The 25,791-nt window shown below is 35.4% G+C and overlaps 1 protein-coding gene across 1 annotated transcript in view; it reads left to right on the plus strand.

Moving 5' to 3' along the window:
• PLA2G4A (phospholipase A2 group IVA) overlaps positions 1–25,791 on the plus strand; it is a 161,404-nt gene that overhangs the window by 105,749 nt on the left and 29,864 nt on the right. Inside the window, exons 8-13 of the mRNA XM_043923575.1 lie at positions 999–1,135; positions 9,190–9,412; positions 10,317–10,431; positions 18,143–18,280; positions 18,369–18,461; positions 22,337–22,408. Of these exons, the coding sequence (XP_043779510.1) occupies positions 999–1,135; positions 9,190–9,412; positions 10,317–10,431; positions 18,143–18,280; positions 18,369–18,461; positions 22,337–22,408 (778 nt within the window). The remainder of the gene's footprint in view (positions 1–998; positions 1,136–9,189; positions 9,413–10,316; positions 10,432–18,142; positions 18,281–18,368; positions 18,462–22,336; positions 22,409–25,791) is intronic.

Raw genomic sequence — 25,791 nt, forward strand, 5'->3', positions numbered from 1 at the left:
TTTGGCTGTGAAGCTTTCTCCACCACTCCAATCCTTCTGATTGGAACTGACCATACCTTCTGGACCTGATGTGCTGCCAACCTGTAGCACTTGACTTTGATAAGACATGCTACCAGGGCCGAGGGTGTGACTCTTGACTCAACGCTGCTACTTACTGGTTGCATGACTCTACACAAGTTTTCAAGGCCTGGATTTCCTCACTTGTAAAATGAAACTCTCATAGGGATTTCCTGAGGATTACATAAGGCAATGTCTATAAAATATTGAGAGCAATTCCTACCAGATAATAAGAGCTCAGTGAATGTCATCTGTTCCTTTTGTTGTTGTTGTTGTTGTAATGACTATTACATTTCTGCCTCACTTAAATTAACTGTATTCCCCAGATCCACTGTGGGGATGCCTGAAACACAAAGGCCACTTAATCAGATTGATGAGTGAATTAAAGAAAGAAGAAATAAATTTTATATGTCTTTAAGATGATTATGTTCTTTTTGATGGCTTAAATAATAGCATATTTTTTGAAGTAGGTCAGCATAAAGGATCGCTAAGAATTCTGGACCAAGAAGGCAAGGTGCTTACTCAACTACAGATTACCAGCTAATAGATCTTATATAAGTATAGCATCCTTTCAGAACTTCCATCTGCAAAATGCTCAAATACTATTTTTGCTCAATTTTGAAAGGACCAGTTAAAACAAAAAGTATACCCACAAGCAAGCCCCAAAGAGGCAAAGAGTCAAGAAAATATAAAGGACTGCTGTTGCTATTATTATTGTTTTCAAATAGGGTTAGTTGACCGTTTTAATAATGTCTGCTTTCTAACAGACATTAATTCTTGATTTTCTTAAACAATATTTTATTTTTAACAGTTAGATAATATCAAAATATGAGTGAGCTTATAATTCCTTATTGCCAAATGTGGGACATATCAAAATGGAAATGAGAAGGACCCATTTTATGGTTTTATTTGATAAATGAGCCTGTGTTTCATCATTACAGGTACCCGTGGTGGCCATCCTGGGCTCCGGCGGGGGATTCCGAGCCATGGTAGGATTCTCTGGTGTGATGAAGGCTCTGTATGAGTCGGGGATTCTGGACTGTGCTACCTACATTGCTGGTCTTTCTGGATCCACATGGTTAGTATGCATTTTACATCTTGGGTTTATCATCCTAAATGCTTAGCATTTATCTACCTGGAACCAGAAGAGAGTGTTTTAAAAGTTGACATTAATTTCCAATTACTGAAACATTCCAGCTTGATGCAGAAATTTGTTTCTTAAAAATATTTTTAAGGCAAATTCATACCTATTGATGACTCTCATCATACGTTTCTCCCTTTAAATCCATTTGTGACTTAAAATGTAATAGTTAAACATAAAACAAAAAATAGATCAATTGAAATAATTCTATAGAAATATCTCATAAGTGGAATAACGTACTCCACCCATAATTAATTTAATCTTCCTATAATTTACTGATTTGTAATCTTGCAGTGATGATGTCTAAGTCTACATGATTCACTAGGTATTCATTTTCTTCTTTAGGGCAAATAGAGTGAAATGCAAGATACTTTAGTATACAAAAGAAGGAAAACAACTTTTGAATGAATAAATGCAATAAATTTCAGTGATTTATATCTGACTAATTATGAAATTAATCCTTTAAATGTATCTAAGTTCAGCTAAATTTGGATAGAGTTAAGGCATCAGTATGTATAATATTTGTAAATATTTGTATACTGTAGGTCTGCCTTTTCAAAAATATATTCGTAAAACATTCTCAAAGATGATACTTTGCACCTTTTGGTTTGCTCACCTCACACAAGCACATTGAAAATCAAGTGTCTTGCTTAGCTGTCCCAAATAAAAGTATCACCTATTACAGAATGGTTTATAAGGCCTTTTAGTCATTCAGCCTGTGGTAAAACTTATCTTATATAATATTGTATTGTATGTAATTATATAACATAAGTATCATATAAGTATATATTATATAATTACAATATATATGTAATAATATATATTATGTATGTCTGTATTTTAAAATTTCTGTATCTTCTCACCCCATGAGTTGGCTATGAGCTTCTTCATTTTTCAAGCAAAGAAAATATGACTCAGAAGTCAAGTGATTTGTCCAAATCATAGCAGAGCCAACATAGAAACTCAGGGTTTCCATCCCCTATTCTGGATTCTTTCAACTCAACCGTAACCTTCTCTTGTACAGCTATCTATTCTACCTAGAGAGTCACACTTAAAGAATCTATAGTTTCTTAAATATTTTGAACCAGATTCTGTAGCTGAAAAACAGGAACCTAGAACCATGATTGCCATCTATTTTGTCTGTCCCCTCAACATGATTTATCTCTTTTGAAAGAAGGGTGTAGCCCATCATTATTCCTTCCCTTGAAGGAAAGAGCAGGCACTTGCCTGTTTAATGAGTAATATGAATATGATGGAAAAATTTAGACCCTTAGATTAACTTCACCTACTCAAGCATTTTATTATTACTCTTCAGATAATTTTCTTTATCTATTCATTATTTTTTTTAGATCCCTGTGGTCCAGCACTGACTAATACATTGCAAGAAACTTGTCTTCTTAAACTCATCTAATAGAGAAAGACCAAACCTTCAGTGTTATTTGCAGGGTGTAATGGTGTATATTTGGGCTTAATTAGAGCTGCAGTTATTGCTTTGGTTATAAATTTAGGGACACATCTAAAATCCTCTGTCAGGGTTCTGAAAAAAAATAATCAAGGGAATTTTAAATATTACAGCCCAATCATTTAAATGTTGTAGGTAACCGTTTTATACATACAACATTTCTGCTCTATCCATCAGTGTCTGATTTCCTCAGATTAGCCTTCTTTTATTTGTTCTGTCTCCTTAAAGGTTGTGTACTCCTGAGGGCTTCCCAGATGGCTCAATAGGTAAAGAATCTATGTGCAGTGGAGGAGACACAGGAGATGTGGGTTCGATCCCTAGGGTGGGAAGATTCCCCGGAGAAGGGCATGGCAACCCACTCCGGTATTCTTGCCTGGAGAATCCCACGGACAGAGGAGCCTGGTGGGCTGCAGTCCATAGGGTCGTAGAGTCAGACATGAATAAAGTAACTGAGCATGCACGTGCATGCACTCCTAAAATTCTTACAATCCTTTTTTACCTGGAGACCACATCATTTCCAAATATAATGGTGTCTTTTGAAGTTATTTTCCTTGACTTTTGCAGGGGATCTGGGAGGATGAGGTTGGGAATTGAGACATTTCATACATTGAATTGTCACTCTTTCAGATCCCACCTATCTTGCTCCCCCCCCAACCCCGCCACCATCCTCTCTGATTGCTCTCTCTTCATTGTTGTCTTTTCTACTTCTACTACTTTTCCCCTTAAAATGAACTTTTCTCCAGAACCTCCCTTTAGTTCCATTATATTTACACATCTTCCCTTGGTAATTTCACCACCTTCTATCACTTGAGTTATTATCATCAGTCATTTCATTTGTAGATCTCCAAAACATCCAAAAAGTTAGTGGCCCCCCCCCCCCCCCAAAAAAAGGGGAGAAGAAGAAGAAAGCAAACCTTAATAGACAAGGCAAAGTATCTAAGGGTGGAGAGTGCTTCACAAGTAGTGGGTATTTTAATAGAGCAAAAATCTGTGAGAAGCTTCACTTACAACTGGGTTTAGAGTTTTCATGGTTTTAGCAAAAATTAAAGTAGATAAAGTAAATGAAGGGCACCTTTGACCATGAAATTACCAATAAGAAATGAATACAATATGAAAGGAAAAAAGGTGGGAATGTGAACCTCAGTAGGAGCCATTTACTATTTCAAGAAGAGGAATATAGGACCCAGGAAATGTTTTTGTTTGGTTTTCAGAATATAAGAGACTAGAGTGTTTTTGTAGAAGTCTGAGGTAAAGGAAATAGTGTAGAGGGATAGATGAATAAAGAAACAGATGATCACGGATAGAAAGAGGCTTGGGCAGAGACAGGATAGGGACAAGATAAAAAACTGTCAACCATGGAGAAGACATACTTCTTGAGACAAAAGAAAAAGTGGCCAGGATGATTCATATTAACAATTTTCTTATGAAAAGTATAGGGGAGAAGGTAGACGGTTCTAATGAAGGGATTCAGAGAGACTTGGAAAAATAAATTACCCTCTTGTGTAAGTTTTTATATTCTGCTGATACATGACCATTGCCTGGCACAAGTTAGGTAATACGGGACTCTCTGGAGAAGGCTGGGACCTCCCATCATGTTTTCTGTGATCATAGAAGAGAACTTTATGTAAGACAAAAGCTTCTCTTGTAATTGCTGCTACCTTTGTAGTAATTATTCCTGAAATTATTTTTGGACGATGGTTGTTGTTCATTAAATAGAAACATTAGCCAACCAGGAGGACTGGCCTGAGTGAAGGAGTGGCAGGAACCCTGCATTCTCTCCCTGGGTGAACACAATGCTCTCCCTCAGCACAGCTGTTCCTTTGGAGTATCAAGGGGCTGGGGATTTTTTTCTCCTTTTTTAAATTAATAAATTAATTTTTATTGGAGCAGAGTTGCTTTACAATGTTGCGTTAGTTTTGCTGTATAGCAAAGTGAATCACCTATTCGTATACATATATCCCCTCTTTTTTTCCTTAGATTTCTTGCCTATTTAGGTCAGCCCTGAGCATTGAGTAGAGTTTCCTGTGCTACATAGTAGGTTCTCATTGGTTATCAGTTTTATGCATACTATCAATAATGTAGGTATGTCAACCCCAATCTCCCAATTTATCCCAACCCTTTCTTCCCTCCCTTTGTGTCCCTGTGTTTACTCTCTACATCTATATCTTTATTTCTGGTCTACAAATAAGATGTTCAATACCAACTTTTTAGAGTCTGCCTGTATGCATTAATATACTATACTTTTGACTTACTTCACTCTGTGTGATAGTCTCCAGGTCCATCCATGTCCCTACAAACGATCCAGTTTCATTCCTTTTTATAGTTTGAATAATATTCCGTTGTATATGTATGCTTCATCTTCTTTACTCATTCCTCTGTTGATGAACATCCAGGTTACTGCCATGTCCTGGCTATTGTGAATACTGCTTCAGTGAACCATGTCTTTTGGAATTATGATTTTCTCCGGGTATCTGCCCAGTAGTGGGATTGCTAGACTATTGGATATTGACTGCTGTATTTGTGTGGCATTATCATTGAAAGGAAAAATGAGAGCTGTTCTGTGCCTATAGACCATAAGACCTGATTTGAAGCTATAAGATGGAATTCAAGAATGAAAACTTTCAGTTTAACAGTGTGAAGAATTTGTGGGACATTGAAAAGTGAGCCAATTTTAATAGAAATTGACCCATAAGAAATGATAGACTAAAAGATAAAGAGTATGTTAGAAAAAATATGTTGTTTGAGGTGGGGAATATGCTTATTCTGTATGCTAATGAACCTCTCCCACTTGTCATATATTTAATGACTAAATGAAGATTTACATAAGTAATTACATTTTGGGGAAAATTAATGTAAGAATTTCTCTAGGGTTTCAGGATATTTGCTTCAGTGTTGAGGGCCTTGTTAAGACATGTGCAGCATTAGTTGCATATGAGAATTACTTCTGGAACTTTTTTAAGCACAGAAATTCTAAATCTTTATCCCTGAAGATTATGATTAGGAAGGTCCTGAGGCACCAGGCACTAATGTTTTAAAACATCAACTCTGTGATTTGGCATCAGGAATTGAGCTGAGAATTCCTTGCTGTCTGGAATAATTTTAAGTTGTGTTTTTAAATTTGTATTTAGCCTAAAATGCATTCATATGAAGAGAATGAGGTGTCCCATCATATAAATATGTTGAAAAACATAAAGGTGAATAGAAAAGTTAAAAAAAAAAGTTATTTAAGGAAAATTGGCCGTTGCCTTCTATTCCATTTTTAGCCATCACCAAAGCAAAAATTCAAGTCATAGATGTCACTGCAATGATGTCATCAAATGTCTATCCAATTCACACTTGTTAATTCTAAGGGAAATGGGCTAATCAATACTGAGCAAGCAGAGGACATTAGCTCCAGAGCAAATGGTTGAGGTGTTCTAGGTCTTTCTGTCTTTCTATGGGACTTGTATACTTGAGCCAACCTTCTCATGAGAGAGGAAGAAAGAAAGGGGAAAGAGACTCCCCATGTGAATGAGATAACTTCAACCTTTAGATAGGAGAAAATGGACTGCAGCCATTCTACGTGGAGCAAAAACAGAGAATTGAGCTGACATCCATGTACGTTTGACCTTTGATAAAGACCTGCCTCTGAAATCGTGGCACAGAGTCCTAGATTTTGAGCAATTCTTTAATCTAAGAGGAAGGATTTTCAATCTAGATCCAATGGCTAACACTGGGAGGAAGGAACAAGAAAAGCGGAAGCTCCAGATTTTTCTGGAGGAAATTTATGAGGCTAAGGTGCTTGTTAAAATCATACATTGATTCATTTAAAGACCAAGTAAATATAGAGAAGTCTTAAGTAATGTAAATGAGATTTGAATAATTGCGTCTTTCTGCTGAACTATTAAAAACAACTTCCAATAGCAGAATTATCATATTGTTTCCTTTTCACCTACCTTTGAAAAATTATTCTGTGGCTGAATTGATTTATACTGACATCAAGTGTTTGATTCGTTTCCTTTTCCTTATTTTTAATCCTGCTTCATTAAGGAAATGATTTAATGTAGCTTTACACATAAAGTAAAAGTGGATTTCATACAATATAGAAGTGGGAAAAAAGTTTCAATATATGTGTGTTGCATGTGTGTGTGTGTATATATATAACTATAAATTAAATTAAAAATTCATGCTGTAACCTGTAGCTTCAGGAGGCTTGAGACATAGGCTTGGGTTTAAGTTTTCTAGAATTCAAGGCTAAATCCAAACTATGCATAGTTATATAATATACATTTTTTATAAGTAAAGGGCAAGCCAGCGGTCCGTGGATATAGAACTTATTCTTGATAGTAAGTAAGAACCAGTAAATAATTTCTTAATGTTATCATAAAGGATGAAACACATGAATAGTTCCAGAACTAATCACTTAGAGACTCAAAGAGAATTTTTATTGTTCTATTTTTATTGTATCTTTAAATGTAAACCAGTATTATTACACCAATATGTGCATTTATTGAAAAGTATGAAGTGGTCCAGAATTGGATCATTGTTCATATAGATGAATCATGTAGTAGACCTTGGAGTAGCTATAGAAATGAATGGACTTTCCATCTTTCTAGCAACATCAGCTATGTTTTTAGAAGATATTTGTTGATTATACCAGGCTTGAGTTCAGAGTAAGCCTGTTTGATTTATCTTTGTTGTTTTTGTGTTCAGTCTCTAAGTTGTGTCTGACTCTTTGTGACCCCATGGACTGCAGCATGCCAGGTTCCCCTGCCCTTCACTATCTCCTGGATTTTGCTCAGATTCATGTCCATGAGTCAGTGATACTATTGCATGTTATGAGAAATGTTAAGAATCCAGTTTGTGTAATAAAGATCTTTTAAGAATTTTAAATTTTTTTGCAGAGCGTATGTTTCATGTTTGGTCTATAATCACTCTCCTTTTGTTAAGTTATAGTTAATCTCAGTCTGCCTCTAACTCTGAATCCAGCAAAAAATTTCAATTCAATGTGTAGTGGGAATTATTTGGTCTCTAAGACCTGAAATCATTTTAAAGATTTTTTAAGAAATAAAACCTATCAAGGGAGAGGACAAATTTAAATCTGAGTTCTTCTGTTATTAACTGGGGAACTGTGAACATGTTATTTAAATTCATCAATCCTCTGCTTATCTTTAAAATAGAAGAATTATTTTAAGCTATCACAAGTCTTCAAGACAATAGCTTAGGAGCAATTAGCCTGCTCAGGCCTAGAACATACCAGAGTTAGTTTTCTCCCCTGCATGAAGGGAAGATAAATCACTGTGATGGCAATTTGACTTGAATATAAGGAAACAAGAGTTTTAAATATATTTACTATATTCTCTTCGGTTGGATGGAGTGGTGGAATATTTCATTATTTTTGTGCTTTCTGTTCAACAGTTCAAAACACCATGCTTGTCATATACTAGGCATTGGCTAATTATTGAGATAAAAACAGATATAAATAAGTAAAGTTTTCCCTGATGGTGATCACAACTATTTAAGGGAGACAGTTAAGAAAACTAATAATTAATATTTAGTATGAGAACTACAGTAGTAAAGATACTGGTTTCCAGGAAGATTGTAACTTCATTTATCATCTCAGTATCAAATACTAAGAGATATGTTGATTTCCAGCATCACCTTAAGTGGCCAAATGGCTGGTGCCAGAATCTTCACAAGAAAACATTTACCTGCCAGCACTATTCTCTCTAGGATTTCACCGTTAGATTTGTATGCTCAGAAATTCTGACATTTACAGTTGGCAAGACTTGGGATTTTTGTCTCGTTGGCCAATGGACAATTAAAACAAAAACCACATGTATCAGGAGAATTAGGCATTCACAATAGCCTGGATAGCACATTCTCTACCTATAGATAATCACCATGGAAAGTGAAATTATCAGATTGCTTGGCTAGTATTATATACAGGAAAAAATAAAAGTGAAGTGTTAATCACTCAGTCATGACCAACTCTTTGGGAACCCATAGATTATAGCCCACCAGGCTCCTCTGTCCATGGATTTCTCCAGGCAAGAGTACTGGAGTGGTTTGCCATTTCCTTCTCCAGGGGATCTTTCTGACCCAGGGGTTAAATCCAGGTTTCCTGCATTACAGGCAAGTTCTTTATTGTCTGAGCCACCAGGGAAGTCCATTATATCCAGAAAAGTCCATTTATTCACATGGCTCTCAATGTGTTCTGTTATCAGTGTCTGATGGTCAGATAGGGATGCCCATACCTGGAGAATAGAGAGTGGAGAGTTGGCCCAGTAGGTATTCTCTCCTCTGGACTATGTGAGGGAAGTCCAGTGTTTCCTCTGAGACCTCCCCTTTACGTCTATTGTAGACCGGCTATTTTCTGAATGATGCATTCTTTTCTTAAATGAGTTAATATCTTCAATCAGAAGATCAGTTAATCAACTACTTCCGTTATTCTTTCTTTTTGTGATAGCAGAGATGCCTGCTTTCTTTGGAGACTACTTGCTATGTGATGCCCTTTATCTTTACTGATTATCTTTTATTTTCTTTACAGGTATATGTCAACCTTATATTCTCACCCTGATTTTCCAGAGAAAGGGCCAGCAGAGATTAACGAAGAGCTAATGAAAAATGTCAGCCACAACCCTCTGTTACTTCTGACACCACAGAAAATTAAAAGATATGTTGAGTCTTTATGGAGGAAAAAAAGTTCTGGACAACCTGTCACCTTTACTGATATCTTCGGGATGTTAATAGGAGAAACACTAATTCACAATGTAAGCTCTGTCTCAGTCTACAATCCTTTTAATACAAGAAGACAATGTATATCATGTTTTTAAATAAAACAAAATGTGATGCATTTTTGTAAAAGTCAGTTGACTCCCATTATCCTATAAACATGCACTGAGTACCTACTCCCTGCAGATATAACTCTTCTACATTTCACGCCACAGTTGTGCCTACTAATTTATTCTAGCTATATGTGTCAACTATATGTTGTTGTTGTTATTGGCTGTGCTGCTTGGCTTATGGGATCTTAGTTCCCCAACCACAGATAGAACCCACACTCTCAGCAGTTTGAGTGAGGAGTCCTAACCCCTGGACTTCCAGGGAACTCCCCATGTGTCAGTTTGGATGGATAGGTAAATACTTTTGTATTCTTTTTCTTTAGAAAGCTACACATTTTAATCCTCAACTGCTCATTCTGCCCAAGTAGCAATATTTTTAGATAAAGAAGTGAATAAAAGTAATATTTAAGTGGCAGAGGAAGAATGGAGGTTGCCTGGAAAAAGCCAGAAAAAAAGGAATGAATCACATGGAAGAAACACATTTGACACATGATCATAGGGTGATATTTTATCTGAAGATAAAGTAGGCAGGTGGAGCCTGTGCCAGAGAATCTGGGGGCTAAATTCCTTCTAGGCTCCATTGCTGCCAAATCATTTTCCAGTTCAAATGTCAACATGGTCCCCAGAGTCATGGCTGTTTTTTAGAATGAGGATAATTACTTCCAGTGAGCTTTTATTTTTTTTCAGGATCAGAGATTTCTAGGTAATAATAAGGCTAATTTTTATCATAAAAGTTTTAAGGGTCTTGATTGGAAGCACTATTTTACATAGATTTTTTTTCTTATCTGTAACAGTTTATATATGTAAAACCTTTTCTTTCTTCTGTGAACAGAGAATGAACACTACCTTGAGTAGTTTGAAGGAAAAAGTCAATACTGGACAGTGTCCTTTGCCTCTTTTCACCTGTCTCCATGTCAAACCCGATGTCTCAGAACTGATGTTTGCAGGTATGGAATTTCCTCTTGCAAAGCATTTCCTGGAAACTTGGAACTGTGGTTCTTAATGATTTGCTTTAGAGGAAGATCATAAGCAATTTTAGTTGCTTATTTTAATATATTTTCTGTAACATAAAAACATCTGAAAATCTAAGAATGTTTTACACTAGATAACTTTCTGGTTGTAGAGATATCCTATGAAACTAGTTACTAATATATCTTCATTCAAATCAGTGGGAAAGGAGATATAAAAAAGTAATTCATGAATGTAGTCAATAGTCAATCTTAATTATCCATTTGTCAAGGATTTTTAACAAAACAGCTTGCCTGTTTTAGGCAATGCTTATCTTTTTTCTTGCTGCTTATCTGTTCATTGAGTTGGGTAACATGTCATATGTTTATCATTTAAAACTCTATTCTAATTTTTATAATTTAGCACCTTAAAAGTACCAGTCTCTATTTGTGACAGATGGTGAATAAAATGCCTCAGTCTGTTAAGTCTCAGATATAAACATTTACTTCTTCTGTAGCTCTGCTTCTTGGTGAGTGCTCTCAGAACAATGACTCTCTACTTCTTTCTGGGGACCACTGTTCTTAGTTTGCAATATGGTAGCATCTATGACTGGCTGGTAGGGTTCATTATATTTTTAGGAAAAGCACCTCAGTGACATTAGTCACATCCTGAGCTTAAAAAACTATTGTGGAAAAAAAAATATTGTGAATGGCATGAAATTAATTCCAGATTTATATCTAGAATTCTTTTGCATTTTTTCCAAGTCCTACTTTTTCTTCAACTGACTACCCTCAAGCAAGATTTGGAATAGTTTATAAAAGCAGTACACCTGGAAATCATTCATTCAACAAGTGTTTATCAATTATCTTGACTAAAATGTTTCTCATGCATATGGTTCAGAAAGCACTTATCATATTTATTATCTTATTCAATATTAACTATAACCTAGGGAGGGAGGGAGATATATTGAGCATTGCTTCAAAGAAGGAAAAACAAAATTTCAGAAAGATTCAATGATTGCCACATACAAGGTAAGTAAAGAGCTAAGAATTGGTCTTGAAATACTTTGTTCCTTTTATGAAAATATTGATTTCTCTGATTGCTGATGATGTAGAATGTAGTGCTCCAGGCATGAAGTATGAACTCTCCTCCCCTCCACAGGAATCTGTTTGAGAAATTTACGGCAGTTATTAAAGAAGTTAAGGCAAAAGAAGAACAGAATGTTACTATGCACTGTTTCTTTTTTTGAACCAAATTATGTGATATCTTTTAGCCTGTTTCCTCATCTGTTAAAGTGAAGATGAGAATCTCATAGTTTTTGCTAAATAAATGAGATAAACTATGTAAAGAACTTAATTGTAAGCCCAAACGAAGTTTCAGTAAATCTTAACAAATTGGAATCTTCTGTGAAAACTGTATGAGAAAAGTTAGAGGTCTGGATTTTAAAGATGAATTGATTTGTATATGAAAGCAAATTTAGTTGTCAGATGGGGATTAAAACATTCAATTTTATTCTAGGATATCCTAGGATTCTAGGATAATCATGGCATACTCAGCAGTAGTAAGGAACCATATTTTGTGAAAGAGATCATTGTTGTTGTCAACTGTTCAGTCACGTCCAACTCTTTGCAACCCCATGGACTGCAGTATGCCAGGCTTCCCTGTCCTTCACCATCTCCTGAAACTTGCTCAAACTCATGTCCATTGAGTCAGTGATGCCATCAACCATCTCATCCGCTCTTGTCCCTTCTCCTCCTGCCTTCAATCTTTCCCAGTATCAGGGCCTTTTCCAATGAGTTGGCTCTCCATATCAGGTGGCCAAAGTATTGGAGCTTCAGCTTCAGCATCAGTCCTTCCAATGAATATTCAGGGTTGATGTCCATTAGGATTGACTGGTTGGATCTCCTTGCAGTCCAAAGGACTTTTAAGAGTCTTCTCCAGCACCACAGTTCAAATGCATCAGTTCTTCAGCACTCAGCCTTCTGTATGGTTCAACTCTCACATCCTTACGTGACTACTGGAAAAACCTTAGCTTTGGCTAGATGGACCTTTTTTGGCAAAATAATGCCTCTGCTTTTTAATATGCTGTCTAAGTTGGTCATAGGTTTTCTTCCAAGGAGCAAGCATCTTTTAATTTCATGGCTGCAGTCACCATCTGCAGTGATTTTGGAATCTAAGAAATAAAGTCTGTCACTGTTTCCATTGTTTCCCCATCTATTTGCCATGAAGTGATGGGGCCAAATGCCATGATCTTAGTTTTTTGAATATTGAATGTAAGTCAGTTTTTTAACTCTCTCTTTCCCCTTCATGAAAAGGTTCTTCAGTTCCTCTTTGCTTTCTGCCATTAGGGTGATGTCATCTGCATTTTGAGTTTATTGATATTTCTCCTGGCAGTCTTGATTCCAGCTTGTGCTTCATCCAGTCCATCATTTTGCATGATGTACTCTGCATACAAGTTAAATAAGCAGGGTGACAATATACAGCCTTGATGTACTCCTTTCCCAATTTGGAACCAGTCTGTTGTTCTGTGTCTGGTTCTAACTGTTGCTTCTTGACCTGCATACAAATTTCTCAGGAGGCAGGTAAGGTGGTCTGGTATTCCCATCTCTTTAAGAATTTTCCATGGTTTTTGTGATCCACACAATCAAAGGCTTTAGTGTAGTCAATGAAGCAGAAGTAGATGTTTTTCTATGATTCTCTTGTTTTTTCTGTGATCCAACGGATGTTGGCAATTTGATCTCTGGTTCCTGTGCCGTTTCTAAATCCAGCTTGTACATCTAGAACTTCTCTCAATTTACGTTCTATCATAAATGAAAAGAAAAGGTCATGATAAATTGTTGTTGCTGTTTTGTTTGTTTGTTTTCCTTTAGCTGATGTCTTGTGAAGTCTTGGAATGCTTGGAAATTGGTTGGTAAATATACACCTTGAGTGGGTCTCTTAATCTCGCTGATTCTTATTTTCATTATTAAAAAGGATATTAATAAGTCAGTTTTATCTTACAGAGCTATTAAGACAATTGAATGAGGTATGGATAATACTGATGTGAAAAAGAGATATTAAAATATAATAGTTTTATTATTACTGTTATGATTCTTAGGGCATTTTCACAGTTGACTCTTTATTCTGAACTTCCAGTCAGTGGCCATTCTCAAGAGAAAATCTCAGTAAAATAATTAAAGAAGGAATAATATTTTAGCTAGTGAATATTTTTGATTCATCTAGAGTCGGAAAAGGCTATTTATGTTCAGTTGGTAGTCTTTCAACATGAACGTGCCTGATTTGGGCCAGCTGCCTAACAGATATTGTTACCAAGATAAGACAAGCCTCATTAACCCTCATTGTTAAGCTCCTGTGATAAGGAGGTTCAAGCGGTTTCTTCCAACAGAGTTGTACAAAACCATGAAGCATTAGTTGTGTGGATCTTGTACTCAGATAAGACATTCAAAGGGGCATGTTATGAATGTTCAAAGAGCTTGAGTTGTGGGGAAAAAAAAAAGAGGCATGTCTGTACTTTATGCCTTTAAAATTTCCTTGGATTAAAATGGATTGGCTATTCAGGAAAAAAGTTAAAATATTATTTGAATTATATTATACAAAGTCAAAGATCCCAGTTGTCTTAGCTTACAGAAGTTTTATCAACTTTATTTCAATAATACTAGAGAATGTTTTTCTTCCCTCTTAGAAAAGTTTTGAACATTTTCACCTTTTGAAGACTTTAAACAAATAAACGTCAGTTGTTTAAATGGTAACATATTTTTGACTCCTCTACTTCACTATATTTCTGACAGGATTTCAACCTTTAATTTGCATTGTCTGTGAATTGCAATTACTGAGCACAATTTACAACTTCACATCATGTTAAGTCCCTTAACAGACATTACAGAAGAAACACATAGTGCTCTTCCTCAAGAAGATTCCATTCCTATTAGCAAGAAAAATACACGTAGAACACTGTTGTCTGTTAGAGTATATAGACCTGACATAAAGTGTAAGATACTAGAGATTTAGTGCAGTTGTAAGAAAGACTTCATAAAGGTGGTAGAACTCGGGTTCAAGTTGAACTTGGAAAGATCTACCAATTGGGGGTGAAACATCATCTTTGCGTAAAACAGTATAAGAAAATGCTCAGAAGGGAAGCCAAAGGTGTGTTTCAGGGAGCAATAAAAAGACACTAGATTTGGTTAATGTATGAACTGGTGAAGAATAGGTGGTATATTTGGAAAAACCATTAGTGTCAAGCTATAGAAAGATTTGACTTCCAGATAGAAATGTTTTTATTCAGTCATGGTAAGGGGAAACATTTAATGATTTTTGGTAGGAAGTTATTTACCTTGTGTTTTTGAAAAAAAGTATTTTGATAGTTCATATGGGTAGATTGGCACAGAAGGAAACTGAAAGCAGTGGTGTTACTATGTTTTTGTAAATAAGGGCTTAGAACTAGGGAGATACTGATAAGGAAAGAGAGGAGAAGATGGATGTGAAAAGCTTAAATATTACCAGTGAAATGTGTGATGGATGGATGGATTTGATGTGAGTGGGTATGAGAGTGATTTCAGTTAAGATTTTTTTCTGGGCTGTGATAGCATGGTTTATAGAAACAGGTGAGCTATACCAGGAAGAAAGGTGATGAATTCCTTTCCACACAAGTGTAGTGGAATGTGATGACAGAATACCCAAGGGTAAATGCACAACAGGGAGTTGGAGATGAATAGATGGAGGTTCATGAGAGAAGTTCAAGTTTGAAATGTCCAAATTCATCATCAGAGAAATAGTAGTCAAAATAGCATGATGACTTCTTCAGTAAGGATCAGAGAGCAAATCTGCCTCTTAAAAATGTCTCTCTTTACTGTGTGCACAAAACCACAGCATTAATCAAGAGATTGCTGGAGAAGTAGGAACCAGGAAATCTTTGTTTTAGTACTGTGGATAAGGGTGTGAAACTCACAGATAAGAAATTACTTGTAGTGATATAGAAAGTTTCCTAATGGTCTGTGATTCACTGCTAGTCATGTCTCACTAACCCCATGTAAATCATTATAAAACATACCACTTTGTCATGAAGGGTATATGTGCCATTTGGCTTTGATGTGAAATGAATTGCATTGTGTTCTCATCACAATTGTGGTTTATAACTTGTTTCACAAAAGTAGAACATTCTATATTATTGAGTAAATAATAAAAACAAACATATCCATGATTTTTTCCCCAAAACTTTGAGGATAGATGTTTTAAAATTCAGAATATTTTAGATTTTGAAGTTAAAAAAATATACTTACACTATATATTATATATGCTTATACTATATATTACATAATGCCCCATTGGGGTCTTATAATTAAATAATGATTTCTTCAGTGGGATGTATTGATATTCACATTGAGTGGGATATGTAAAGATTAAGCCTCATGTAAAGATTAAAAGACTGGTTTTCTACTAAATGAATTCAGGGCCAATTTTACCACCAGATGAATAGCAAAGGAATTGCAAAATCCAGTGTGAATTTTGGAGTTATTTGGATTTCAGATTGTTAGATAAGGGGTTAGAGACATGCAAAAATTTTACAAAGGGGAAAACTGGGATGAAAAAGGAGGACAGAGGGTTTGGGGTTGGGCAGGGATGCATGGTAGTTGGATTCCATAGAAAATGGTCAACAAAGACTTTGAACTAAAGGGTAAGAAGGAGCAAGCCTTATGATTACAGAAGGAAATAGTGAGCATAAGGGCTGCAAGGTGGGAATGGGCTTGGTCTCTTGGAGGAAATTAAGAAAGTATGTGGCTGAAGTGGAATAAGCTAGACAAAATGTGCTAGGAGATTGTTTAGAACATGGGTCAGTTAGGGAACATGAGCGAGACCATCGTGAACACTTCTCGACCGTGTTTTTATATCAATAAATAAGAAGTCATTGGAAAGTTTTCAACTGGCATTAGTATGCTGTGATTTGTATCTTTAAAAATTCATTCTGGCAACAGGGTATCTAAAAGATAGTAGGGGAATAGAGAAAATGTTTTAAGAGGCTATTATGAAGATCCAGGAGAGCGTATGGCAGCTTATACCAGTATGGTCTTGGTGAACAAATGGATCACTAGCCAGTTTCTAACCACATCTGATGATAGAGCCTACAGAACTTGATTTTTTTTTCTCTTTGAGATATAAGATAAAAAAGACCATCAAGAATAATCCTAGTGATTTCCCTGGCAGGCCAATAGTTAAGTGATCGTCTTCCAATGCCGGGGGTGTGAGTTCAATATCTTGTCGGGGAGCTGAGATCACACATGCCTTGTGGCCAAAAAAGCAATATTTAGCAATCTTGTAACAAATTTAATAAAGACTTTAAAAATGTTCCATGTTAAAAAAAACCCTAAACTCTAAAAAAGAGTTATTCTAAAATGTGGTATGGATGGCATGGATGGTGGTATGAATATATGAAAAGAAGTACCATTTACGAAGAAGGGGAAAAGTGAGAGACTGACAAGGAAGTGGGAGCCAGAGCTAGGAATTCTGTTTGGATAGATTAAGACTCAGATGATTTTTAGACATAGTTATAACCACAGGAATACATGAAATATAAGAGTGGCTACTATTTACTGAGTGATTAAAATGTACTATGTCCTCTTCTAAGTTCTTTAAGTTTCTTAACTCATTGGTTCTTCCCCCAAATCTTGCAAACTATCTACTGATTTTATTCGCATTTTACGGATTAAGAAACTAAGACACAAAGAACAAGTAATCTACCCAAAGCTGCATAGTTAGTAAACAACACAACAGAATTTGAGCCCAAATTTCTGGCTGCAGAGCCTCTGTTCTGAGAAAATAAGCTGTTGGCTCTATTCCTATGCATTTCTGAATATATACAATATAAAAACTTTGCATTATAATCTTAAGAGTTAGAATAATGGTTAATAAGCAAAATTAAGGAAAGATGAAGAAAACGCAAATGTTAGACACCACTTTCTTCCATTTTTATAGTCTGCTTCCATTATCAGAAAGAGTTTCATTTCTTTTGTCTCCTTCATGGATTTTAAACGTCTGAGTCAGCAGTTTTAAAACTGTCTAATTAAGATGGACTTTATAAAAGATACCTGAGTTTTTAAATGCCAAAGGGTATTCAATTTGTGCAAATAAGGAATCCTTTTGTGTTCTCATCTTATTCATCTATGAACTTCCCCCCCAATTTCTATATAATGTCATACACATGGTTGTTCATTGTTGTTCAGTCACTAAGACGTGTCTCTTTGCGGCCCCATGGATTGCAGCATGCCAGATTTCCCCACCCTTCACTATTTCCTGGATTTGCTCAGACTCATGTCCATTGTGTCAATGATGCCATCCAACCATCTCATCCTCTGTCACCCCCTTCTCCTCCCGTGATGACTCAGACGGTAAAGAATCTGCCTGCACTGTAGGAGACCCAGGCTCAATCCTTGGGTGGGGAAGATCCCCTGGAGAAGGGAATGGCTACCCACTTCAGTATTCCTGCCTGGAGGATTTCATGGACAGAGGAACCTGGCAGGCTACAGTCGATGGGGTTGCAGAGAGTCAGACACAATTGAGTGACTAACACTTTCACTTTCATATACATGATAGATATTTGTTAATTTTTAAAAATATTTTACATGAATGAGGATAATTATGCCAGTGTTGGAGTAATCTGTGTGTATATCTCTGTAGTATTTTTCTACTAATGGATTGCATTTTTAAAAATCATTTCAGATTGGGTTGAATTTAGTCCGTTTGAGATTGGCATGGCTAAATATGGTACTTTTATGGCGCCTGACTTATTTGGAAGCAAATTTTTTATGGGAACAGTTGTAAAGAAATACGAAGAAAACCCCTTGCATTTCTTAATGGGTAAGTGGTCTAAATCTACCATGAGTTTGTTTGACTGTTTTAAATCTTGGTTCATTCTAAGTCATACTCTGTTTTTGCTCTCCTTTAGGTGTCTGGGGTAGTGCCTTTTCTATATTGTTCAACAGAGTCTTGGGAGTTTCTGGATCACAAAGTAAAGGCTCCACAATGGAAGAAGAACTAGGTATTGTAAAAAGATGCTTGCATTGATAATAATTATGCTATATTGATAAACTTCATTAACATATACATATAAAGTTACATCTTCATAAAATTGTAATTATTCTAATTACAGCATAATTATTTGTTAAAAATATATGCTTTTGCCTCTTAACTATTGTTTTGACATTGAAGTTGTGGAGTTCATAGAAACTACTGATTCCTAAGAATCTTTTTTTTTTTTTTGCCACTTTATTTTTCTAATTGAAGGATATTTGCTTTACAGAATTTTGTGGTTTTCTGTCATACATCAACAAGAATCAGCCATAGGTACACTCATGTCCCCTCCCTCCCAAACTTCCCTTCCGTTTCCCTCCCCACCCACGCTGCTAGATTGTCACAGAGCCCTTGTTTGAGTTCCCTGTGTCATATGGCAAATTCCGTTGGCTATCTGTTTTACACATGGTAATGTAAGTTTCCATGTTACTCTCTCCACACATCTCACCCTCTCTCTCCTCTCCCCGCCAGTGTCCTTAGGTCTGTTTTCTATGTCTGTTTCTCCATTGCTGCCCTGAAAAGAAATTTGTCAGTAACATCTTTCTAGAGTCCATATACTTATATGATCTATGTATATGATATTTATATTTCTCTTTTTTATTTACTTCACTCTGTATAATAGGCTCCAGGTTCGTCTACCTCATTAGAACTGATCAAATGCATTTGTTTTTATTGCTGAGTAGTATTCCAGTGTATATATCTACAGTGGAATCAATTTTACTAGAGCATTTTTATTCCTTTTAGTTATTATATATCAAAACATACTATTTGTATTAGAGAATACAAGTGGTCCCTGACTTACTATGGTTCAACTGGCAATTTTTTGACTTTACGATATTGTAAAAGTGATATTACTCAGTAGAAACCATACTTCAGATTTTGAGTTTTGATCTTTTTCAGGCTAGCGATAAGCAGTACGATACTCCCTCCCAACAGCAAGCTGCCACTCCCAGTCACATCAGCCACACAATCACAATGGTAAACAACCCAAATACTTAAAACCATTCTGCACCCTATCAAGCATTCTGTTTTTCACTTTCAGTACAGCATTCTATAAATTATGTGAGCTCTTCAACATTTACTGTAAAGTACTGTAGGCTGAATGTAAGTTTCTGAGCATGTTTAAGGTAGGCTAGACTAAGCTGAGGTGTTCAGTAGATTAGATGTATTAAATGCATGCCTGATGCAGCTAACAAAATGTTCAGCTTACAGTAGGCTTATCGGGATGTAACTCCATTGTAAGTCAAGGGAGATCTGTTCTCCTTTTATGAATAAGGGCAGCTTTTGGAAGATTAGATTTATCAACAGTGTGACACTTAAATTCAAGCTTGATAGTTTATTTGCCTCTTAAATACTACCTCATTAGAATTCTGTTAGCTTCTTATAGCTAATTCATACCAAAAACATGAAAAAAATATTTCAAATCACAGCTAATAAATTACCACTAATAATTTTCTTCAAATCTAACTCACGAGCCCATAATAAATTAAAAGTAATTTTTATACAACTTGAAAAAGTAGACAAACTCAATTGAGGACCAGTAGTTTTCATTTGTTATAATATTAATGCCATAGAAACATGTTATCTTTCATGAATAAATTTGATTTACACAAAACATACATTTAGGATCTCTCGGGTACATTGCCATCTGTATCATAGTCAACACTGAATTTTTGTTATGACTATTTTGACTGGAAGTAGTAAGGATCAGGGGAATGCTGAATTTGAATTTGGGGCCAGCCCAGTAGGGTCTGGGGAGAAGGATCCTGGAGATTATCAACAAAGTACCTCCTTACCTCCTCTTCTGTGCCTCTGAAGTATCCCACATCTATTTCAGAGTTAACAGAACAACATAAATGACTTTTTCAACAATCTCTTTGAAAAATACTTGCATGTTAACAACTTACTGTAGGATTGTTTTCTAACAAGCTGTCCTTAGTTATTGCAGACAATGACAGTTGTTTTAATAAGTTCTATATGCAAACAAAAATACAATTATAACTTTAATTGATGTACGCCAACTTGACTTTCAAGAAGTGTGAAGTCACTATTCCTGCAAGAGTTGATTTTCAATATGTGAAATATATATATTAAGTGCAGCAATTTTCTATAGTCCTTAATATTTTGGGTGTAATTCTTAATAAATAATGTGAAAGTGATCTTATGATTTCCCTAGAGTGAAAGACTAGAATAAAAATAAAAGCAACCAAAGAGGTACTTTGTCCTTTAACTTGCTTCTGTCTTCTGAGCATCATCCAGGGAACAAGCAGCCAAGGTTGGTGGAACTTAACCACAGAGCCACATGCTCCTAAGGGTAACTGCAAGGCAAAGTGTTTAGTGCTGAAATGCTCTGACTTGACTTATTTTAATGAACATTGTATCCCAGATGAATATCCTGTTCTCACCTAATTTTGTAGGTAAAATAAACTCTTTTCTAAGTTATGTGAAGATTTCAGGCAAGAAAAAAAAAAAAAAAAGGAAAGAAAAAGAACAGAATTACTGCCTCTTGTGAGGCTTGCTTCTCTGTGCTCTTCTCTCTTGAATAATCCAGATAAACCCACAGTTTGTTGCTTTTTCCTCCTAAGACAGGAAGACAGTAGGACTGGAACACACAGCTGAGGGTGGGTGAGACAATAGCTCAAGGCCGAGGAAAAGGAGAATGTTTATACTCAGTATTCTTGAGAATATTCTTTGTTGTTAGATGTCCCCTTTGAGACCAGAGGTTGGCAGCTTGTTTACTTTCACTGTGTGTCAGAATTAAGGGGAATATTGTGTCCTGAGAACCCCCAGCCGGCAGGATGCATGTTACCTCAGATTAGGGAAGGGTTTCCAGGAATGAGACCAGAGAGGTGAGTGACTGAGGGGAATCTCAGGACTCCTGGTGACTCTTTCATCCATTGGCCAGCTAAAGTCTGCCTCTTAGAGGGATGTTCAGAGGTGGTTTTAGTTTCATTTTCCTCTCTTTCAAAGAAAGATTTTAAGGTCAATTGGAGTGTAATATGGGCAAGCCAAATGTTATACCCATATTTTTCTGAGTTTAAAAGCTCAAATGGTTCTATCACTGAAAATTATAAATTTGAAGTCAGTCAAAAAAATAAAAATTCTATTGACTAATAGAAGGGGAAAAAAAGTCACTCTACAGAAAAAGATTTCATGTAAATGTCACCCCAAAGTTTAATTTTTCTATAAATGATGATAATAAAATTGTGTATTCCATAATTTGTGTACTTTTTTACTTGAAAAAAAGAGAGCTAGGTATAATGCTAAATTTTACTCTTTTCTTTAAGGCTTTATGGTTTCTATTTTAGTTTTTATAACTGTTCTCTTAATACATTCTGAGGAAGCACAAATCGAAACCAAAACACACATTTCAATAGATGATATTCATTATTATAAAAAAAAAAGCCCCCTCATATTAGTAACCATTCATCTTAGTAAAACTGTTGCAGCCATTGTAGATTTTGGCTTTACCCTATATTGACTTTCATAAACAACATTTCAACATATTTAATTAAAGAAAAATGTATCTTTTGGGTAATAAGAATTCTATAATCAAGCTGTTCTTCCTGTAAGAATTAATATAAACAAAAATTCTCCCCTTTAAATCACATATGAATAAATTCTAAACTAATTTTTCATGCTCTGGAAAATTTTGTTTTCAAATGAGAAATTTGAAAAATACTAGTAAATCTAATACATTTGAATTTACTAAATTGATCTAGATTTACACTGATTAATCTAGTTGAGCTCACTGTGGTTTTGCTGAGAGTACTTCCTTATAGTAAATTTCACTGTGAGTCTTGACACCTGAGATTCTTTCATTGTTTTGTTTTCTTTTCGCAGAAAATATTACAGCAAAGCATATTGTGAGTAATGATAGCTCAGACAGTGATGACGAATCACAAGAACCCAAAGGTAAGACAGCTGGAAACTTCTCTGGCAGAACTGCATTAGGAAAGACTGAATGTTTTGTCTGATTTTCTCACTCAAGATACTAATGGTAGTTTCTGCTTAAGGCTCTAAGTGATAGAATTGTAGCTTTCAATTCAGAGAGAGAATCAATGCCATATATGCAATAAAATATGCAACATATAAGTATGCCTTATTTCATTTATTTTATATACCCCAAACATTTTATCAGTTGAACAGAGAACAAACTGAGATGGTATAACAGAAATACCAAATTCTGTGTTAAATCTGATTAGAGCACTAGGTTTCTAAGCATAGAAATGGTGATGTGGGAACATTTTTATGTAGCTTTAAAAAACTAAAATTTCATCCTTTAAAATGTTATTATTAAGTAACATTTGAAAAATTAAGTTCTCACTCCATTCCTGAGCTTTATCCCATTGCCAAAATTCTCTCTCTGAAAAGGGATCAGTGATGGAGTAGATTTATTGAGAACTTTTTGTTTCATGTATCGCTTTGTTGTGTAAATGAGTTCTTTTACACCTTGACAAGGCAGTTTTCACCTTGTGTGGAACATGATAGTCCGTGTGGAGTCAGGGAAGAGCTGTGGAAAAGATCTGGCATATTTGTTGCAATTGTTATGTGGTAAAATGGAATGATTTTATATTTGGGCAGAGCCATTTGGGCAAATGTTCCCAACAGCTCAAAAACCAAAAAAAAAAAAAAAGAAAAAACAAGGAGAAGATTTTACAACAACTAGATGAACATGTCCTGTTATAGTTTGAATAAAATCATCTAGATTTTAAAAAGAGATTAAATACTTTTTTGTCCAAAAGTTAATGAACTCCATCAGCTAAGGTAAGGCTATTAGAAGAGGCTGTTTTATCTTTGCTGGATCAACACTGAAATTAAAGTTCTCTTTTCATAGCCAGGCTGTTATTTTTCAGTTTTGTTCAGGTCTTTTTTCTTCTATTTTGAATTTCCTTTTGATGAAGAGGGATAGAAAAAAATGATGGACAGCATATGCCTACCACTCATAGAATTAATTTTGTATTGATGTTGGGACCATCAAGTGGATTAATAATGGTTTATTGATTATGTAAATTGCCAAAATCATCAGTACATTTGATAACCTCTGCCAGTACTGGCAGATTATCTTAAAGCTGGGAAGCTCAAGGACCCTCTGAATATGGCTGCTTTGGTTTCAATACCAGCCAACATTAGAGAATGATATTTAGGGTGTTTTTGAGGATTTCTTATTAGCTCTTAATATTCTTTTTTCTTTTTAAATAACATATATTTATTAGAGTGGTTTGAGACTCACAGCAAAATTGAGCAAGTAGTACAGTTAATTCCCATATATTCCCTGTATCCACACACATTGCCTCCACCACTTTCAACATCCTGTACTAGAGAGGTACATTTATTACAGTCAATGAACCTATACTGACCCATCATTATCACCCAAAGTCTAAGCTTTCGAGTTCACTCTTGATACTGTGCGTTCTACAGGTTTTCACAAACGTATAATGACACATATCTAACATTATTGTGTCATAAGAGTAGTTTCACTACCCTTAAAATTCTCTGTGCTCTAAATATCCCTCTGCTTCCCACCCCCCACCCCCCTGGCAACTCCATCTTTTTACTGTCTCCATCATTTTGCCTTTCTGGAATGTCGTCTAGTTGGAATAATACAATGGATAAACTTTTCAGATTGGCTTCCTTTGCTTAGTAATATGCATTTAAGTTTCCTCCATGTCTTTTCATGGCTTCATTTCTCTTTAGCATTGAATAGTATTTCATTATCTGGGTATTATTACACAGTTTATCCATTCACCTACTGAAGAACATCTTGGTGGCTTTCAAATTTGGGCAATTATGACTGGCATTGTTATAAATATCTATGTTCAGATTTTTATGTGCATATAAGTTTTCAACTCCTTTGGGTAAAAATGAAGGAGAGTGATTGCAGTATCATTTGCTACGAGTATAATTAAGTTTTGTAAGAAACTTCCAAAGAGGTTGTACCACTTTGCTTTTCCACCATCCGTGTTTGAGTGTCCTGTTGTTTCACATTCTAACCAGCATTTGGTGTTGTCTGTTTTGGATTTTGACATTTCTAATAGGTGTGTAGTGTCATCTCGGTTTTATTTGCATCTCCCTGATGACATGTGATGAAACATCTTTTCATAAATGTACTTGTCATCTATATTTTTTTTTAAGATTTTTTTTATGTGGACCATTTTTAAAATCTTTATTGAATTTGTTACAATATTGCTTTCTCTCCTGCTTGGTCTTTTGGCCTGGAGGTATGTGGTATCTTACTTACCCGACCAGGGATTGAACTTGCACGCCTGCACTGGAGAGTGAAGTCCTGACCATTGGACTGCAAGGGAAGTCCCCGAGAGGTCTTTTTTGGCAAGGTGTATGTTAAGGTCTTTTGCCCATTTTTAAATCAGGATGTTTGTTTCCTTATTGTTGAGTTTGAAAGTGTCCTACTTTGTACATTTTGGGTAACACCCCATCATCAGATGAGTCTTTTGCAAATATTTTCTCCCAGCCTGTGCCTTGTCTTCTTCTCTTGAGGCTTCTTTGTATTTAGTCAAGTGATTTTGAACACAATTTTTAGGCATTTTCAACTTCAGTTGTTTCAAATCTACACTGGCATCATTTTGCTTCCTCTTACAGAATTGCTGTAATCATAAAAGTAGCAAATGCATACAAAGGGCTTTAAATTGTGAAAGGCTAATAAATAGAAATTTACTATTCATATTAAAGCTAATAAGCAAATATGTCATTTATGTTATCTTGTTGCCATTTCCAAATATGTCATGTGGAAGGTAGATCCATTGCTGGTATAGAAGTGAGATAAATTTAATAACAACAACAGTGATGATGAAAAAGGAAAAGAAGAGGAAGTAGCAAATCTTTGGAAAATAATTGAGTATCTTATTCATATCCTGTGTAACTGAAGAGATAAATCATTTATTTTAAAGCTTGATTTGTTCTAGTGAAAGATTTTATTTGTCATATTTGGCATTAGAAAAGTGTGGGAGTAGAAAAGAGAGTATAATTGTTTTTTCATGACTGTGCAGTCATCTGGATTGGTTATGGAGAGAAAGAGCCCTTCACTTACTGAGCTCAGTTAAGCTAATCTTTTGAAGATATTATGGTTTTATGTGTGTTTAGTTAGCATTTATTGAAAATTATGAAGTTTGAATATAGATTCTCTTTTTCCTCTCTCAATACACACACACATATAAATTTATATATGCATACATATTTATATTCAAAGTTCCCAGAAATCTGAACAGAAGTGTTCTAGGTAAGGGGATTATCCTCTACTATACAATGTTCTTAGATTTAAGTTATGAATGAGGAATGCT

Source organism: Cervus elaphus, chromosome 14 (assembly GCF_910594005.1).
Source record: "Cervus elaphus chromosome 14, mCerEla1.1, whole genome shotgun sequence".
In the NCBI taxonomy this organism is placed as follows: domain Eukaryota; kingdom Metazoa; phylum Chordata; class Mammalia; order Artiodactyla; family Cervidae; genus Cervus; species Cervus elaphus.